Source organism: Oryctolagus cuniculus, chromosome 3 (assembly GCF_964237555.1).
Source record: "Oryctolagus cuniculus chromosome 3, mOryCun1.1, whole genome shotgun sequence".
Lineage (NCBI taxonomy): Eukaryota > Metazoa > Chordata > Mammalia > Lagomorpha > Leporidae > Oryctolagus > Oryctolagus cuniculus.
In genome coordinates this window covers 84,605,864-84,626,754 of record NC_091434.1, presented here as the reverse complement: position 1 = coordinate 84,626,754, position 20,891 = coordinate 84,605,864, and the positions used below count along the sequence as shown (strand labels likewise).

Below are 20,891 nucleotides of genomic sequence, written 5' to 3'. Positions count from 1 at the left end.
TGTACTAAAACAATCTATTTTAATTTAATGAAGGAATAACTGTGGAAGGTCTACAACAATTTGTGTGATTTGTTACAGCCTGATGTGTCCCATTAGCAAGGACGGGGGCCATTCAGCTATGTGGTTGGCTGCCTTCTTGTAGAAGAGAGGAGGAAAGTTGTGTTTCCACACATTTTCAGACGTCCCCTAGTATTGGAATTACAGTTTCTTAATCTATTTAATTATTTTCATCTGCTTGTCTTCCACTCAGTTCAGATTGTAAGGTATTTGGGTAGGTCATATTTGATTACATCATCAATAACTATAAATTAGGATTGAATTTTTAAAATAGTACTCTTGCTATTAATACCCACCATATACATATATGTGCAGTTGTACTTCTATGTCTAGAAATGAAGGGCATACTGGATTAAATGCCTCACTTCTATACATAATCATCAGAATGCTTTGAGCCTCTTAGAGAATATATTTGTTTACTTTCTACCCCCAAATCCTGCCTGAAACAGAGTGCAAACTGAAAAATAGAGAAATAATAAAAAAGAAACTACAAGACAATAACACAAGCAAATGAGTGGGAGTGAATATCCAAGTTAAAGTATTCAAGTTCAGGAGGAATATATTAAGATATTATTCAACTTTCTCCTTCATTACATTAAACAATCATAAGAAAAACTCAAGGGTGATCATCAAAGAATACAAAACCCAAAAATAACAATTATTTAGTTATATTTTTAAAAAGCACCAGAGGACAACAACAAAATTTCAATCCAACAACAGCAAGAACTGTAGAAAAAGAAAATGAGTAGAAAATAATGTAGGACAGTGATGTATTAACATATAACTATAAAATGGATACATGATACCAAGACTAAATGAATTATTAAATTTCAAGCCTTGGTTATTTTAAACATACTTTTACTAGGCTAACCCTCATAGCAGTGATGGGATCCTGAAGATTTCATCCAACCTGCTTTCTAAAAACAAAGTAATGCTTGGTAGACTGAAATCTAAAATCTTTTCGGTTCACAAGACAGATCCAAGACCTCCACAGGGAAGGACAATTCCACCACATGCCTCCTTCCAAGCTTTCTATTTTCTAAAATGAAAACATTTGCCTAGCACAACATGAGAAGCATAGCAACGTTCAACTCCCATGGATTGACTGACTTCGGATTATCAGTGACACATAAAAAATCAGCCTAAGTCAAATCATAAATTAGTTTCCATCTGGATTAGCAAGGCGGCTGTTTCAGACACCTAGCATTTAAATAAAAAAGCAGCTTAAATAAATTAGGCACCATCCAATTTTCTGACACAGGCCACGTGTTGACACAAAGCCTCCTTGTTTTTGATCTGGGCTGTCAGACTCCAGTGATGTAGAAAGAATGTTCTCAAGGTTCCATGTAGCTTGCCCACCACATGATCTGCCAAAGTGACATGAAATGTATCTCAGGTCTTACCAAGGGCTTTATACTTGGGAAACAATTTTCCCTGCACCCCTTTCCCTGGGGCTAGCAGCCCATCTCCACGAGGACCTCCCAGACAGACCCTTTACCCAGGGTTGTAGTGATGGCACCAAAAATCATGAATGAGGAGCTGGTGTGCAATTCACAGCATATGCTGGCAGCAGCTGTCTTTTATTACACATTATCTAATATGAGAAATCTAGGTTTAGCAATTTGGCAGGCTTGCAAACTACACATTCAATTATGACTGCTGAATAGACAAAGCTCCCTAAGTCCTCGCTAGCCACTAATCTAATGATGCCTGGGGCTGGGCTTATGATTGCTCTTCTTCTGCTTTTTGTCACATGACTTAAAAGATCAGGCTTTAATATTCAACATGTAATTTATTCTGCTGTGCAGTGATTCACACGTCCTGCTTTAATGGGAAACCAAGACTAAATACCTCAGCTGTCATTTTGCAAAAGATGGAGGTAATCTGCAGCTCAGCCAAACAGCTGGCTGCCTTTGAGAAGCTCAAAGTTTAACACCATAGCCACTTCTGTTGCTAAATGACAGTTACTTCCTGGTACCCATTCTCTGTACTCATTTCCTGAAAGCACTAGGGGTGGGATAGGGGGAGGATACTGATTCACAGCTTAGGTGTTTTATTGGTGTTGTTTGTTTCAAAAGTCCCAAAATGATGTGTACTCTGCCTCACCCTAATTTTTCCATGAATACAGCTCCTGCCCTACTCTTTACCGTCAAGAGATTTTGATAGCAAGGTTTGGCAGGCTATTCAAACACACACCAAAACAAAGAAACTAAACTCAACTTCCTAACTTGTAAGTTCCCTAAGAACCCTCAATAGTAGGCTGCAGTTTCTGAGGAAGGTCTGATTATAGGTTCACGAACCTCTTTTTCAAATGGTTAGGTATTGATGCCAAGCATGCCACAGAATGGATTAAACAATACTTTGTCAATTTGTATTTAGTGAAATTCACACCATTTTCCACCTAAAAGCATCATGGAATGATCCAATCCCCTTGGTGCAGTTAGGAGCACCTGCAGTTATGGTACCTGGTGGATGTGCTTCCAGAAATACAGTGAAAGCTCACAAAAAGCAGTACCGTCCTGGAAATACACACACTGCAGGGCTCAGCACAAGTTCCTTTTCTGAACTTCTAAGTGAAATCGCCTTTCCAGGAGTTGCCTAGCTAGTAATGATTTGATAACTAAAAGAAAATCAGGCAAAAAAAATGCAGTTTGTGGTACTACTACTGAACAAACTTCTTGCCAGTTTTCCAGGTCTCTGGTTCTCATTCCAGCACTCTGAACTTTCCAGAAGGTACCTGCCAAAGCTACCATGTGAAGATGGGCAGTAAAACACAGTCACTACTACTCCCTTAGCATTACTGTGTTTCTAAAAACTGTTCTTATTTCCTTCTCACTACTTCCTACAGACTTTTCCATTGCGTGGAATTTTTTTAAACTATGTTCAAAAGTAGAAGCTTTTCTGGGTTGTCTGATACTTCCAACAAATGCAGGTATTGAGGAAATATACACAGAGAAATCTATCTTTAAACAACTCTGAGTGTATACACCCAATTGATTGTGAAGTCTATGTTGAAAGTACAGGGTAGCCAGATACAGCTTTGCAAAAGCCAACGCCAACAGGAACAAGAAGTATGAATTATTGACGTCAGCTCTGAAAGTGTTGAAAATAACAGTAGGGAAGAAACACCTGCTCATGGGATTGCTAACAGGGCTCTTCTTGTCTGCAATCCAGTCAGTGCCAAATGGGTGACTGGTCTCTAAAAACCAGTTAAAGGAAAAGAACATCAGTTTGGAAAATTGTGAAATGCTGAGGTACACTTGCATCTAGTCTCATTCATGATAAATGTATAGATTCTGAAGTTTCATGTTCAAGAGGTTTTGTTTTGCTTTTTCTAAAAAAGTAACACCCACAATAGCAGGAAAAACCGTTTGAATATGCAGAGTCTACTATGTGGAACAATATGACAAAGATCTGGAGAAGATAAGAATGTATGCATAAATTAATTGGTGCAGGGCTGTGTACAAGCATACATGTGCTCATATTTGTGTGCATACATGTGTGTATTTCATATGCCTAAATCTCATTTTTGATTTTCTTTTTTTTTCAGTTCACTCTATCTTCACTCAGGTTTAAAATCAAATGTGACTCTGTCTTCAGTGCCTTTCATACTCTGTCTTTTCACCACTGTCATTTCTTTTTTCTTGAACTACTGCAAAAGTTCCTCCCGTGCTGCTAACTCTCTACTCACCAACATACCGTTTTTCCAAAATTAAGTTCCCCAAACCCTTCACTGTTCATCCAAGTTCAGAGGCTCTCTGTGTTAATCAAATGGCATTTGGCTCTCTATATCAGCAGAGTCAACATCCGTGGGTTCAACCCACAGCAGATAGAGAACATGTGAAAAGAAAATGTGTTTGTACTGAACACATACAGATGTTTTTGCAAAGCAACCCAGCTCTGAGATCTCTTATCTCCTATGCATGCCCTGGGTTTTCTTAACACACTAAATCTTACACAGTTACACAAACATGTTCTCAAGGCCCCAGGCTCTGTGCCACAGCATTAATTACCCACTTGCTGTGTAATACTGAATATCCTTCAAGGTTGTATTCAAAGACACATAACTTGGAGGAGAGTATTTATGCTGTTTTGCTTTCTATAGCACTGCATGCATACTGCCTATTGAGTTGTAAACACTACCACGGCAGGAAACATGGTCTTCTGATCTTTGAGCCTCCTACACATAGCATGATGTCTATCTACTCCCATGTAGCTGCTCAGACTACGTTGTTGCACCAAAATTTCTGGGCTTAAGACTAAATAAAATGATGAGACTGAGTTGAACATATAGAAATGGAAAATTCTGACTCTGTTTCCAAAATTAGCACCTATTTTTACCAGAAAGTATTCAATGAAGAAAATGAAACTATAGCCTAATCAAGTGAACCATAGGAGTATTTATTTCTGTAGCTTTGTGGCAAATATATATAAAAAAAAAAACAAATTTCTGTATATCTGAAAACAGAATAAAGATGTTGATATTTTTCATGTTGCTTTATTTACAGAGGTCGTAAACTAATAGAAATATTTATCAATACATTAAACTTTGTACCATAAAATAACATTGAATTAAGAGTGACCCATTATCCAAATCATGGCAAATTACACCCTTCATCATCAGCGTGAAAAATACCAAGAAATCAACTATATACAACACTGAACTCTCTAATCCTGAAGTTAGAAGGATTAAGAGGAGCACGAGAGCAAGATTAAAGGCCAAAATCTATCTTCTAAAGGAATTCTAAGTCTTTTCTGTGTAAGTGCTCTACCTACATTCAAATATATTCTTGGGGGCATTACAACAAGTTATATAAACAGATGTTGAAGATGTACCCTTCTTTAAAAATACTTTTTTACAAATTAGAAAGCAAAGAACAAAAATTGAGTTACATCCAGCTGGACATGAATTTTTCCAATGGAGTTTTCATCCCTAGAGGATTATTTTGCACTGGAAGCTTTAAAACAGCATACTCGGGCCTCTGAGGAGCACAGACGGCACCTCAAGCATCATATTAGGCGCTGCACACGTCCTTACCTCAGTAGCAAGAGCTCACTTGAGGTGCTTTTTTAAATTATACGCATTTTAGAAAAAAATAAAACTGAATTTTAGAGAGGCAAGTGACTTTCTCAAGATTCCACAACTAGGAGGCTGGACAGCTGGGGTTCAGTCTGGCACTCACCTGTCCAAGACACCTTATTTCCCAGAAACATAAGGTATGTGCCAGTGCCCCAGAGCTGAACATAACTTAGTCAACAAAATGTGTCCTCAGGAAAAAAACATTCTCTTTTGATTATGAGCTGACATGACTAGCAAAGGCTAGAAGTGAGGATGGGTGGAAAAGAATCAGTGAGGAACTAAAGCGGGAAAAGTCAGACATTCTCTTGCTCTCCCAATTGTGATCATATAAACCGTCTTCAAGTTTGCTGTGCTGAATGGTTTTCCTTAGCCCTGAGCACCTCTTCAAATGAGAACAGTTTGTAAGCTTTTCCTTGAACAGAAGAGAGCATTTAGGTGCTTGATTAAGGTCTCTAATCTTTGGACTAGGCCAGTAGTAGCTCTTTGGGTCTCTGGCCTCCTTCCTCACTCGCACTCTCACTAATTCCAAAGCCTCTAAGATCAAACGCTTAGTACGAGGTAGGACAACCACTATCACTCTGCTCTCAGGAGAACATGACCCTCATAAAGGTACAAAATCACCATCATACCTGCTTTCGTCCCCGGGGCAGAGTAGCCACAGTGTCTGCCAGCATTTGAATCCTTCTGTTGTCGTCCTCTGTAAAGCTGCCTGGGAGTGTGGAGTAAGAGCTATATGCTGGACCAGAGCTATAGTCCACCAAATTGCCATTGCTGCTCTGTTGCTTGAGCCTTTTTAAAGACATTGTGAATAAAGATTACTCCAGCAGGCACATGGTTGAGTGGCCTTGCAGGATGGGGGAAGCTGAAAGTACCACTCTCAGACAAGTGATCAAAAGTAGCAAAGCAGACAGCCCACGTGACTTCTGTGGTTTGAGGTGCTTGTTACACAAACCCTATCTTGCAGTTCACTCCCATTTCTCACTGTTTTTTTCTGTAAGCTCCTGAGAGAACCTCAAGCTGATTTTCAAACTTTAAAAAAAAAAATCAACTTATTTTTTTCTCCCTCAAATACCCAGAACTCTTACGTTTTCATATTCTATGGCAAGTTGTGTTCAAAACACCATCTGCCATGTTTTTTAAGAAGAAAGAAAAACTTCCTCACTTTCTGCCACTTGTTTCACATCCACTCCCCTTCTTAACATTAGCAGAGCTATGCAAAAGTCAGAGTTTGTGGACATTTGGCTCTTGTGAATGCAAGCAAGAAATACAGGTGCTGGTTATGCATTGTTCCCTCACAAAGTCCTTGAGGTGTACTCTCCCTGAAGTACACCTCAGCTCATTAACGTTCATCAGAAAGACGTTATGTCTGCTACTTGGATTACAGCCACTCAGCATTCTTCTGGTTGTCCTTCCACCACTTTATCCTTACTAAAATGATCCATCATCTTTACAAGGTATAATAGGAAGACAAAATCAGCCACCCTAGGGCACACTGCTGGCTACCTTTTAGACTGGACTTTTTCAGACTCAGTAAGTGGTCCCAAGGGAGGTGGAGTGGCCAGGAAGGAAAACCAAGGTGACTCAAGATTGTTTCCCAGCAAGTGCCAACGGGTCAAGGTCACCATCACAAGGTACTCAAGAGCACACTATTTTTCTTTTTAGCAGAGTTTGGGGACAAGTGGTTTTGAGAGAACTGCTTTCAGGGGAGGATCAGGAAATGCAAGCAAAAGGAACAATCAAAACCAAAGTCAAGAAAAGAAACTTCGTGTAACAAAAAAAGTCAAATGTCCTTTTAAAATCATTTTGAAGTTAATACTAGAATTTAAAATAGTTAGACAATCTTTTTACTAAAACAGAATGCATGTATTTAAAGTTAGAGTGAGTTTAGCTTAAAGAGAACCTACTAAATGTAACAAGTAAAGGAGCCAGCCAAATGGATAAGATAAATGTATAAGACAAAATGCAGTGATGGAGACTTTGCTTACTAAAAAATACATCAAATAGATGATGGCCCAAGTGCTTGGGTTCCTGAGCCCATGTGGGAGACTCTGGTGCAGTTTCTGGCTCCTGGCTTTGACCTGCCCCTGACTGTCGCAGCCATATGGGGAGTAAACCACCAGATGGAAAATCTCTCTCTCCCTTGCTCTCTGTTGCTCTGCCTTTCAAATAAATAACTACATAATTTTTTTAAAAGAAGTTAAAAGTATAATGGTGATTACCGGAGAAATAGAAATAGAAAGGGGAAGAGAAATGGGGAAAGGTTGATTAATAGGTACCAAGTCAGAGCTAGATATGAGATAAAGTTCTGGGGATGTATTGCACAGTAGGGTGACTATAGATAATGTTCATGGACAACATAATTTTCTATTTTAAAAAATTAGAAGATAAGATTTGGAATGTTTTCACTTTAAAGAAATGTCAAATATCTGAGGAGACAGAAATACTTTCCCTGCTTGGACATTATACATGTACCAAAATATCACACAGTGCTTCATAACTATATAAAATTCTTATGTCAGTCAAAAATTTTATGTAACAATTTTTTTCAATAAATTAAAAATCAAATGCAATAAATACTTGCTTTAGTTATAAAATAAAAAAAGGATAAGTCATAGAGATCTCTCCCTGCCATGTGAAAACACAACAACAAAAAAGCAGTCATCTGCAATCCAAGTAGAATGCCCTCCCCAGGAACTGAATGGCCAGCACCTGGTCTTGGGCTTCCCAGAGTCCAGAACTATGAGAAAAAACATTTTCGTTGTTTCAAGCTACCCAGTCTACAGTTTGTGTTTGCTATGGTATTTGTTATGGCAGTCTCAACTGACTCAGACACTCTTCACATCTCAGTTATTACAAGTCTAACTCAAATAATTGTGAAGAGGAACAGACATAACAGCCCATGTGTAGCACATGATATGACATCAGCTATTACTTTTTTGGATTTGTTTTAAGTAATCTACAGTACTTTAGAAAGTTTATGGGGAAATTGAATTAATAATGAGCTTATTTTTTGTGAAAAAGAAAATTTGAAACCACATAGAGATTTTCTATGAACTTTTGAAGACTCTTCATAACTGAAAATGAAGATTCAAAAGAAATGAGTTTCATTCTATTTTAAATGTCTCATGCCCATAAGAGCAGTAAGGATGTCCTCATCGCCCTTAAGAAGTCTAAAGACTAGAATGCATGTGACGTCCGTTGGTTTAGTATATCAAGATGTCTGCCAAACATCATCAGAGCCAATGACTGAAATTTCTGGATTATTGTTAGTTCAATTCATCTGTTCATTAAGGTAGAGCTGGAGAGGACTGAGTGGTAACTTAAAAAATAGGATTTCTGAGGCCAGTGTTGTGGCACAGCAGGTTAAGCTGCCACCTTAGATACCAGCATCGCATACGGGCTGTTCCACTTCCAGAGGTCCTGAAGTTCTTACCTTAGAAATCCTAGTCTGGATAAAGAGCAAATACTAGCTTGGAACTGGACATACATATTTAAAAGAGCAAAAAGAAAAACTTTAAACCTAATATAAATAATAATTAACAATAGATAATGTCCATCATGCAATACAAGGACAATAAATAATTCTCTGACCTATTTTAGCTTGGATTAATCAAATAATGAAGCTCTGAGTGGATTGCAGTATCATCCAAGAGATTAAGTCGCTAAAATCATTTGGGGCCTTAGTTATGAGTACTTTAACTAGGTGATACAAATAGATTATCTGAGTCAGCTTTTCATTGATCAACTCAGAGGGACAATTTCAAAATTTCTTTTAAATGTAAAAGCAAACGTCTTTACTCATCCATTTGGTGCACTTCTTACAAGAAACAACGTTAATGGCATTTTTTAAAAACTCCAATTACTTTTTTATCTCCTTCAGATGTAGGAAGAGTTCACTGAGCATGGTGGACATACAGCAGAGATGGAACTCTACACTGTTCCAAGTTGAAGGCAAAAGGAGTGTATGGGTCACGAGGAAACAATAAGGGTATGTGTAGGTTTTGTGGTCTTTCTACTTTCTTGTTTGTTGAGTTCTTTATTCATTGGAGGCTTAAACTTGTGATTATTAACTACATTGAAGGTATGTCATTGCAAAAATTCAAGGAATTATAAGAAAGGATGGAGAAGAAATGTGAGAGAGAAGGAGGCAGAATGGGAAGTATCATCATGTTCTTAAAACTGCATATATGAAACACATGAAATGAAAGAAAGAAAGAAAACTTTTGCCTATACCATGTATATATGCAAAATTTGCTATAAGTGCTTCAGTTGTTTGAGTTTTGAAGAGTAAATCTATGCAATAATTTTAAAACTGTACTCATCAGATTGTACGGAGCTCCTGAGAAGCTCCTGGGAAGAAGAAAAAAAAAAGGAATAGGAGATGATTCTTGGATTTCCAGGTTTGACTTCAGTCACAGTACTTCTGCCTTTAATTGTTTTATATTGTGTTCCTCTTCATATTATATGATTTAGTCGGGTTAAAAAAAATCTAACAAGAAATAACCCCAAATCTACACATGGTGTGTGAAGAACAATATTCTGAGGCCCTCTGCCAAAAAGAGTCATTCCAGGGGTAGGCATTTGGTGCAGCAAACACCACTTGAGATACTCACCTTCCGTATCAGAGTGCCTGAGTTTGAGCCCCAGCTCTGCTTCTGATTCTAGTTTCCTGCTAATGCATACCATAGGAGGCAGCAGATGATGGCTCAAGTATTTGGAGCCCTGACACTGACTTAGGAGTCTTGAATTGAGACCCAAATCCTGGCTTCTGCCTAGCAGTGTTCTGACTGTTGCAGACATTACAGGAGTGAACCAGTGCATAAAAGATTCTCTGTCTGTCTGTCTGTCTGTCTCTCTCTCTCTCTCTCTGTCTCCCTTTCAAATAAAATGACAATAAACATAAAATTTTAACTAGTTACATTGAAGCTCTAATGTGGAATTGTTTTTTTTTTAACTTTTATTTAATGAATATAAATTTCCAAAGTACAGCTTATGGATTACAATGGCTTCCCCCACATACCGTCCCTCCCACCCACAACCCTCCCCTTTCCCACTCCCTCTCCCCTTCTATTCACATCAAGATTCATTTTCGATTATCTTAATATACAGAAGATCAGCTTAGTATACATTAAGTAAGGATTTCAACAGTTTGCTCCCACACAGAAACATAAAGTGAAAAATAATAGATGATTTTTTTTAAATGATGATGAAATCAGATCAGACCTATTGTCATGTTTAATCCCAGTGAGAGTCAAGTTGGGAGTTGATAATTTTTTTTTTTTAACAGAGGATCAGTTTAGTATACATTAAGTAAAGATTTCAACAGTTTGCACCCCCATAGAAACACAAAGTGAAATATATTGTTTGAGTACTCGTTATAGCATTAAATCTCAATGCACAGCACATTAAGGACAGAGATCCTACATGAGGAGTAAGTGCACAGTGACGCCTGTTGTTGACTTTACCAATTGACACTCCTGTCTATGGCATCAGTAATCTCCCTATGCTCCAGTCATGAGTTTCCAAGGCTATGGAAGCCCTCTGAGTTCTCCGATTCTTATCTTGTTTAGACAAGGTCATAGTCAAAGTGGAGGTTCTCTCCTCCCTTCAGAGAAAGGTACCTCCTTCTTTGAAGACCTGTTCTTTCCACTGGGATCTCACTCGCAGAGATCTTTTGCCAGAGTGTCTTGGCTTTCCATGCCTGAAATACTCTCATGGGCTTTTCAGCCAGATCCGAATGCCTTTAGGGCTGATTCTGAGGCCAGAGTGCTATTTAGGACATCTGCCATTCTATGAGTCTGCTGAGTATCTCAATTCCCATGTTGGATCACTCTCCCCTTTATTTATTCTATCGGTTAGTGTTAGCAGGTACTAGACTTGTTTATGTGCTCCCTTTGACTCTTAGTCCTTTCATTATGATCAATTGTGAACTGAAATTGATCACTTGGAATAGTGAGATGGCATTGGTACATGCCACCTTGATGGGATTGAATTGGAATCCCCTGGTATGTTTTTAACTCTACCATTTGGGGCAAGTCAGCTTGAGCATGTCCCAAATTATACATCTCTTCCCTCTCTTATTCCCACTCTTATGTTTAACAGGGATCACTCAGAAATAGGTCATGGAGGCCTGAATAAACGTAATTTTGGCTGCTTCAAACATATTTTCTTAGCAAGTTTTTTTTTTTTAAGATTTATTTATTTGCTTGAAACATTGAGTTACAGAAACACAGGGAGAGAAGAGAGAGAGCTTCCATCTGCTGATTAATTCCCCAAATGGCCGCAACAGCAAGGACTGAACCAGAACCAAGTCGGAGCTAGGAGATTCATCCAGGCTTCCTACGTAGGTGCAGGGGCCCAAGCACTTTCACTGTTTTGTACTTTCCCAGGCCAATAGAAGGGAGTTGCAGAAGAAGTGGCGCAGCTGGGATTTGAACCTGCACCTATATGGGATACCAGCACTAACAATGTCAGAGCCCAGCAAGGTGTTTTTAAAACAAATTTTATAGAGGTATACATTGACAAACCACATATAAATCATAAGATTTGAGATTTTGACTCATAAAATCACTACAGCCAAGGTAGTGGCATATGTATCAATATCTTTTCTTTGTAAATTGCCCTCTCTTACTACCAAACTCCCTATCCTGGCATATTGTTGTACAAGACACAATCAGTGATCAAAAATTTTATGATAAAGATTTAAAATAGCATTTTTAAAAAAATAAAATAAAATAGCATTTTAAAAATTGTATCATGTTTCAATGTAAGATAAGGATTAGATTTATTTCTATCAAAACTGAAACAAATGTAAAGTATAAAACTAAATTTTTTAATTGTTAGACCACTTATGAGTTCCCCCCATTTCCAGAGATGTGACTTCACTTTGGAGAAATAAAACCATAAGAATAAATAGTAAACCCCTTTAAGTGTAAACACAAAGTAACCAGATTAACCAGTAGTTAAAGGAGCCCTAATTCTGGATTTCTCCAAAAATCTTTCTAAACAATCCTTTTTCATTAATCTTTTAAGACAAAAGTAAACAGAAGTCGACTGGACTGAGTTGAACTACATTTTCATCCTAAGAGAATTGTCCTATAATATGGAGATATTTTTCTAAGAAAGATTAAAGCATTTAGAGAAATGAGTACTTCCTTTGCTTATGGACAATTATCTTACCAAAAATAAGTTGCTGTCACTCTTTAACAGTTACTGGGTTCATAAAACTTTTAGTAATATATCCAACAAAGTTCAAATATAAATATATATTCACTACAATAATAATATGCAATAAACTATATCAACTATACCTAATAAAAATGACTATAATAAAGTGGGCTGTTTTCATTTGAATATATGGTTAATTTATTAAAATAGTCCATTCAAATTTATTTAAGTAAAAAAGAAAGATCTTAACCACTTAGGAAAGAAAATAATATTTATAAATAAAATGTGTATGTGTATCTGTGTGTGTATGTGTGTGCCTAACATGAGATAGAAATCTCAAGCACATTAAAATTTTTAGAAGATATTAAAAAGATATTTAAAGATATAACCCTTTAAAACCCATAAGGTCCAAGTAATTTTTGCCAGTTTTATACCAAATTTTCAAGATATAAAAAATAAATCCAAAGCTAGCTAATGTGATTCTAAAGTGTGCGTAAAAAGTGAGAAGTATGGGCAGAATAAAAGGAGGAAGAGAGGGCACACAAAAAAAGAAATTAAGCCCTTCTTATTAATTATTGCTGATACAAACCTCCTAACTAAAATAGCAAATTAAACCCATCAGTGTTTCAAAAATAATGCCTCTCAACCAGATATGATGGATTCCAGAGTAAAGGACAGTTCAAAAATAGGATATGAAACATTAAATAACTGAATTTCTGGATTAAAGAAAAAATTCAACACAATATATGTCAAACCTATCAAGATTCATTTTGGCTTTTAAAACTTCTAAGTAAGGTATAGAAGTAAAATTTCTCAATTTAATCAAGACTGTACACTAGTGATACTATCATCCTTCATATTGAAATGTAAATGTTCCGATTATTTAAGAAGGAAGACAAGGATGACATAGCCATCATCAGTTTTCACTGTGGTAATCCTTCCATATTAGAATTTGTAAAGAAAGAGACAAAACTATAAAATTTGTTGACTGTACAGTTTCATAACAAAATGACCCCAGACAATCCACCAAAAAACAGTTTTCCAAAATAAAGGAATACAAAAGACAGTGCACTAAAATAAACAAATTTCTTACACAGCATCACTTATTATTTCATATTAATTAGTCTATTATTTAATTACTATATAATAATATTTTATTATGAAAGAATTTGTAGTAATGGAGTAAACATTACCATAATAGTCAAAAAGCTACAAAATAAGAATGAACCAAGCAAACATTTTTAAGATTTTATGAAAAGATTAAAAAGTCCAGACAAAAGGAAGGCATGCCATGTGACCATATAGAGAACTCTTCTAATAAAGATGTTTGTTATCCTCAAATGTTCTAAAAATATCCAAAGTACTGCAAATCAAAATTCTTGTAGGTTGGTTCTAATTTGTTTGTTTTTCTTGTAAGTTTATAGAATCTGGCACAGAATCTTACACTCATTTGAAAGAGAAAGTATGCAAGACTGGCAAGACTAGCCAAGAAAAATTTGAAAACTATATTAGTAGGGAATGGAGGTAAGGATGGGCATTGAGGAAAGTACCTTGACCTATTGAAAAATATTCTATGATTTAAAGCTGTGTTAGCAAAAGAAGCTGTCGATAAAACAATTCACAAATGTACTATTGTCAAATGAATAGAAAATCCCAAAATACATCTATGGATATGTAAGGATTTATTATATCATCAAGTTATTTCCATTCAATAGGAGAAAATAAACCCTATTATAAAGAAAATGGAGATCCATTAGAAAAAAGGTGAATTGTAGACAAGTGTTCAATGGCTCTAATATATAGACTGCTTAAAATTACACTTCTTATAAAACTTTATTTTTTTTAGTATGTACTTATTTGAGAAGCAGAGAGACAGAGAGAGAAAAAGACAGACAGAAAATGCCCAACCACTGATTGATTCACTCGTCCAAACGTCTGCAATGGACAAAATGGGTAAGGTCCAAGCCAAGAGCTGGAAATTCAATTCAGGTCTCCCACATGGGTGGTAGGAACCCAAAAATTACTTAGCCGTCACCACTGGATCCCAGGCTCTCTATTAGCAGTAAGCTAGAGTCAGAAGTCAGGGCCAGGATCAAATCCAGGCACTCTGATAAGCAGATAACTTAGCAAGTGTCTTAGCTGCAAGACCAAATGATTGCCCCAGGAAAGTATTTAAATGATTATATTATGAATGGGTAAATTACAGAAGAATTATAAGTCTTCAATATGTTTATTAAGGGATATTCAACCTCATGAAGTGATCGGGAATGTAAAATTTGAAATAATTAAATGCTGATTTTTGGTCAAGCAAATGGACCAAATAAAAAAAATAAATAAATTCTTATAAGTAGATTAATTTGACATGATCAAAATGTAAAACTCACAACCAGTAATTCCTTTAGGTATTGAACCTAGGGGCACATATTTGGCAAGTGGCTAAGACATTGCTTGGGATGTCCACATTCCACATTGGGATGCCTAGGTTTGACTTGGCTCTGCTTCTGATTCTTGTTTCTTGCTAATATGCACCCTATGGAGTAGAATGTAATGGCGCAAGTATTTAGTTCCTTGACATTCACAAAAAGGGAGACTTGGATTTTATTCTTGGCTCCTGGCTTCATCTTGGCCCAGCTGTGGCTATTGTGCACATCTATAGAGTGAACTAGTGTATGGTTCTCTGCCTCTATTTCTCTCTCTCTCTCTCTCTCTCTCTCTCTGCCTTTCAAATAAAATAGAATATAAATAAATTAAAATTTCAAAAAGCAAAGAATTGATCTGTGAGAAGTACTCCTACATGGGCAGAAAATAGTATAAGAGTAATTCTTGTGGCATTGTTTGTAACTGCAAAATAAATGTTAAACTCATAAGTGTATACAAATTGGTATGTGATTAAATAATTTGTGGTAATTTCAGTGTAATATTCTGAACTAATTAACAGAATAAAATAAACCTCCATATGCTCATAAAGAAACAAAACATAGAAAAACAAGAACAATGTGCCTGGCATGATCTTATTTCAGCTCTTCTCTTAAAATAAAATCAAATATGTAAAAATGCACTGTCACACAAATACATAAAAACTGGAAATATATAATCAACTCATTACTACTGGTTACCTCTGGAGGAGTTGTGAGAGAAGCTAGCAGAGGCAGTGGAGGAGAATTTTCAAAGTTTATGTGCTCTTATATCTCTCTTACATGCTGTCTTAAATACTTTTCAAAGTATATGCTCTCTTAAATCTCTTATAGTAAGTATATATTATTTAGTCAACTTTGAGAATAGTAATTCTTCACAAAGATCTTTTAAAAGCCAATCAAATTTTATTCATGATAATATGTTCTTTTTTATAAGTCCTCAAACTTCAGTTTATGCTTATTAATGAGAATTGTCAGTTTATCCAGTAGATGTTTGGTGCTTGACAGGTTGAGATTTTTATTTTGCTTAGTGAGCTTTCTTTTTCATCTTTTCAGGTAATTCTTTCACACGTCTTTATCATTTTTTTCAGCAAGTAAAATTATGCCTCAAAAATATTTCTTGAAGTCTCTACAAAGTAACTTAGAAGAAAATAAACACCATCACAGGCCATCAGTTTTTCTGGAAGTGAACAGCATTGGTTTGTCCAATTGAAATCCACTGTTTCTGAAGTAACAGTGCTCTACTGTTCAATTCATTTACAACAAGTCATTTATTACCTACCCATCTTCCTCTACCACAAGCACACGGTTGCATTTCAAAATCCAAACGCTTGTCAAAATTCAAAGTAAACAGATGACAATGTTCCTTCCTCTTCTCTTAACTAAAACTGCGTCACCATCAGGCTCAGCTTTTACTTAACCCAACCCTTGCCCAATGGGGTTGGGCAGTCAAAGCCACAGTATTGAGAAAGGCTTCAGGGCTGTAGAAAGTAACTTCTTAGAAAGCAAGCAACATATTTGAGGACTGACATTTTGTGTGATACTTGGAACAACAAAACATCCACACGGAATGTAGGTGATTTCCAGCTGGCCTCTGAATAAAATCCAAACTCCTTACTTAGATTTCTCATGAGGTCCTGCATGATCTGGCAGATCCTGTGACCTCACAGCATGCCACACCCTGGTCACACTGGCCTTCCTTCTGTCCCAAGAACAGACAGCACTTCCTCCTCAGAGCGTTTGCACAGACTGTTTCTTCTGCCCACTCTACTGTCTCTCCCTACTCTCAGAAGTATTTTACTAGTCTTATTCTCTCTCCATTCATATACCAGCTCAAATAGTACCTACTCGAGAGGCCTCAGCTTAACGCAGTTGAATAGATAAGGTGTCAGGCTGCATCCAGTGGAGCAGCTCCCTAGAGAGCTTTCGTCTTAGGGTTCCCCAAAGAGACCCCGTCTTCATCCAATCTGCACACTTTCTGGAGCTGCTGTGTGCAGGGGCCTTGCCTTGGACAACAGTGAGTGAATCAATAAAGGAGCAACAGTAAGAAACAATGGCAGAATGTTCTTTACCTTCTGTTGTGTGTATGTACAACAGAAGGGACTACAGAGAAGAAATCAAGTAACTTACTAGAAAATCAGGATCCTCCACTGTGTCTCTACCCTTGCCAACTCACAATGTTTTAAAAGATATGAAAACTCAATTGCTTTCAGATTCAAACATAATGTAGGAAAGAATTGCATATTAGTCATTTTTATGTGCCCATACCCTAGCACAGAGCTTAACTTACAATAGACCTTAATAGTTCTTAGATTTTATTTTATTAAAATAATAATTCAAACAGATACAGTAAGTTAGTAAGTTTCGGAAAGAAACTAATAACACTATGCCTATCTTTGAAAAATCCTTACTATTTGTTGGAATCCTCAATAAAGAATAGAATCAGCTAGATGTAAAACATCCTTTCTTTTTCTTATCATCATAAGGTGCTAGCTTGACTGACAAACTGTCAGATTGAAAGGAACCTCAGAGCCATCTTATCTAAATCCTTCAATTTGCAGGAGCAAAATCTAAGGCCCAGAAAACAGATGTCTTGTCCAAAGAGACAGAGATTTAATGACAGAATTAGGACTAGACCACCTGCATCCTCAAGTTATTCCACAAGAATTTACTGAGTAAAAAGTCATAATAATAGCTAGGCAATGCTCTAAACATGTTTAATCTTGTAAAAACCATGAGAGTAGTATTATTTTAGCATTCTTTTCCAGATGAGGATATTAAAATTAACATACTTGCCTAACATTACATAGCTAGTGCCCAGAACAGCCAGGATTAGAATCTATATCACCCACTTCCCATGATGACAAGGTTAAGCACTCTGTAGTACTGCTTTTCCATAACTGTGGTAATCCTACTAGGGTATAAGCATGAGCCAAATATGACCCCTGTCCTCATGGAGATAAGAAACTGGTGGAGACTGAAAACGAAAGTTTGAGTATGGCTGAAATTAAAATAATAATTCCAACAGATATCATAGGTTTACCAAAGAGGGTCAAAGTATTTCCTTGGGTCTGGTGCTGTGGCATAGATGGTAAAGCTGCCACCTGCAGTGCTGGCATCCCATAAGGGCATCAGTATGAGTCCCAGCTGCTCCACTTCTAATCCAGCTCTCTGCTATGGCCTGGGAAAGCAGTAGAAGATGGCCCAAGTCCTTGGACCCCTGCACCCATGTGGGAGACCCGGAAGAAGATCCTGGCTCTTGGCTACAGATCAATGCAACCAATTGGTGAGTGAACCAGCAGATGGAAGACCTCTCTCTCTCTCTGCTTCTCCTTCTCTCTGTGTGTAACTCTGACTTTCAAATAAATAATCTTTTAAAAAAGTATTTCCTCTACTTCTATTCATTTCATAGCTCTAAAAAGTTTACAATCTTCATGAAGTGATATGAAGAATACACAAGTAACAATAGAAGGGTGCCAATTATTGGTTACATCTGTTATGAGTTGAATTGTGTTCCCCCAAAAGAATTGTGTTCCCCTGAAAGGGAAGTTGAAGTCCTTACCCTCACTACCTGCAAAAGGAGCTTAAATTAGAAATAAAGATGAGGTCATTAAAATGAGCCCTTACAAAAATGACAGATGTTCCTATAACAAAGAGAAAACTGTGATGTGAAAACATATACTTGGGAAGAACTTTGCAGTTTGCAAACCAAGGAACACTAAGGATTGACAGCACTCACCAGAGATAGAAAGAGGAAATAAAGGATTCTATCCACAATCTTAGAGGGAGCACAGCTCTGCTGACACCTGGGTTTCAAATCACTAATCTCTAGAACTGTGAGGGTTTCCAACCACTGAGTTTCTGGAAATTTTTATAGACCCCCTAGGAATTTCACATACTCTCTATTCTTCTTTTCATTTAGAGATATTTGGGTAATATTCAAAGTAGAATGTGCTGTCTGCCCCAACACCAGATGACTATCTAGCACCACCTTGCCTCTGATATTGACTCAAAACATAGTGGAGAGTTTTTGATAAAAAATATTGAAGTCTTCAAGCTGGAAGCTTGGTGCAGCAAGTTAAGCTGCAGCTTGCAACACCAGCATCCTATATTGAGTGCCAGTTGGAAGCTAGTGCTAGGAAGCTGCTCCGTTCCTGATTTAGCTTCCTGATAATGTGCCTGGGAAGGCAGAGAGTAAGTCTCAAGTTTTGACCCCTGCCACCCATGTGGCAGACCTGGATTGCTCCCAGCTTCTGTCTGGCCCAAACCAGGCTGTTGTGGTCATTTGGGGAGTGAACCAGCAGATGGAATCTGTGTGCGTGTGTGTGTGTGTGTGTGTATGTTTGTCTCTCTCTTTATCTCTCTCCTTTTGTGTCTCTGCGTTTCAAAAAATAAATATTTTTTAAAAAGTATTGACATCTTATAATCAAGTATATGGCAGAAACGTGTGCTGAATTCAGAAAGTGACACTTTCTCTTTCGCCAAGCACTATGAACATCTTATTTTACTAATAAGCTGGGTGGGAGGTAAAAAGATTGTGAAATGAATGATTTAACCTTATACAGTTGGACAGCTGGCCTAGTTCCCAAAATAAAAGCCTGGGAAGATTGCCATGAAGTTTGACACTGAGTTTCCAGAGAAAACCAGCTAGGACTGCTCTTTCCTTACCAGTGGAAAAGTACAGAAGCCACTGCCTCCCTGGGCAAACACCTGACTGACTGGTTGTGCTGTATTAGTCAGAAAATAGCCCATTCTTTCTGCAAGGAAGGATATTGTCTTCTGTATCAGTGTTCTGATTTCTATTATCAAGCAAAGCCATAAACTGTCACATGCATTTATATCTATACCTCTGATTGTGAAAAGTGGATTGTTGAAATAAGATCAGTGGAGGAAAAGAGGACTGAGTAGAAGCAGTAGCCACAATCTAGGCATGAAAAGAACGAGTTTTCTTCCCTAACTCTACCACCTGCCAGTCATGGACTCTTGGCAAGTTCAGTGCCAGTTTGGGGTATGTTTCCTCATATATCCAATGAAAGAAATGCTACATCATTCGGAGGATTAATAACACAGGATATGGAAACATCTTTGACATGCAAAATCTTATAAGAATTTAAAAGTTACAAAGTTCCCTGGAGGATACTGGAGTTTGATATACAACCTGTACTTCATTAATACTACATTACTACGGATCTTATGGTCCAGTTCCACTAAACACATAGTGGTGGTGATGATGATCTAAATTCAGCAGATGCCGTCAAATCATCTACAGAATAATTTTCAATTATTATGATGCTTCTCCTGAGCTACACCCAGCACTCATTCACAGCTGCTTATCCCTGTGTGTGTGTTTTTACATGTGTCTTCTTATGAGAGGAATAAGACCTTTGGACTCATGCTCTTGTGCAAGTTACTTAGGTGATTTGCACTTCAGTGTAGTCAGCTGCAAAGTGTGGCCAATAATACTACATATCGCCAAGTAAACCATGACGGTGCTCAGCACACAGTAATTGCTTAACAAATATTTCCTATAACCATTGTTATGATTAGTCATAGCCTGCACTCCAAGTGCTCTGGGCTGCTGTTTTCCCTGAAGACACATGGTTCTTCCTAGAATCTTACCTTTTGTCACAGCATTTTGTTTAACTGATTCACCAACTTTACTAATATCTGTAGAAATCCTATGCACTCATCCAAGCCCAGCTTACATATTGTGTCTTTCATGAAGCCTTGCCTGGTGTTCCCCAGTAGAGAAGAGAAGAGCATCTCTGTCTTCCTCAGATATTCCCGAGTGCTCCCTGGGGAATCTCCTTCATAATCAATCACATTTTATCCTGTTAAAATTATGTCTGTCTGTCATGTCTTCTAGTGAGCTCCACTTCCCCAACCCTACTCCAAGACAGAGAGAGCCCTTTCCTGTTTCATTTTGTCTCCCTCTGGGACTTAGAAGAGTGGTTTCTTATAAGAACTATTCAGTAAGAATGTGATGAATACATTCATAATGTGCCAAATGCCCTGGCAGTGGAATTATTTCCCAGAGATTCTTTACTTTGGGCAATGTAGGTGTTTGTTGAATAATATTGGCTATGTTTTTCATTTTTAAGTATAATTTATGCATGCTGGGTTGTTTGACATAATTGCAATGAGCATGAAATAATTTTGTTATGAAAGCAAAA

The 20,891-nt window shown here is 37.3% G+C and overlaps 1 protein-coding gene across 2 annotated transcripts in view; it reads right to left on the bottom strand.

Annotated features, from left to right (window-relative positions):
- CYTIP (cytohesin 1 interacting protein) overlaps positions 1 to 20,891 on the bottom strand; it is a 74,666-nt gene that overhangs the window by 23,881 nt on the left and 29,894 nt on the right. The window contains exon 1 of one of the 2 annotated variants that reach the window (XM_002712194.5): positions 5,767 to 6,037. The exons of the other annotated variant lie outside the window; for it this stretch is intronic. Coding sequence (XP_002712240.1) covers positions 5,767 to 5,940 — 174 coding nt within the window. The 5' untranslated portion in view covers positions 5,941 to 6,037. Of the gene's footprint in view, positions 1 to 5,766; positions 6,038 to 20,891 lie in introns of those variants that run through there. 2 annotated transcript variants of the gene reach the window in all.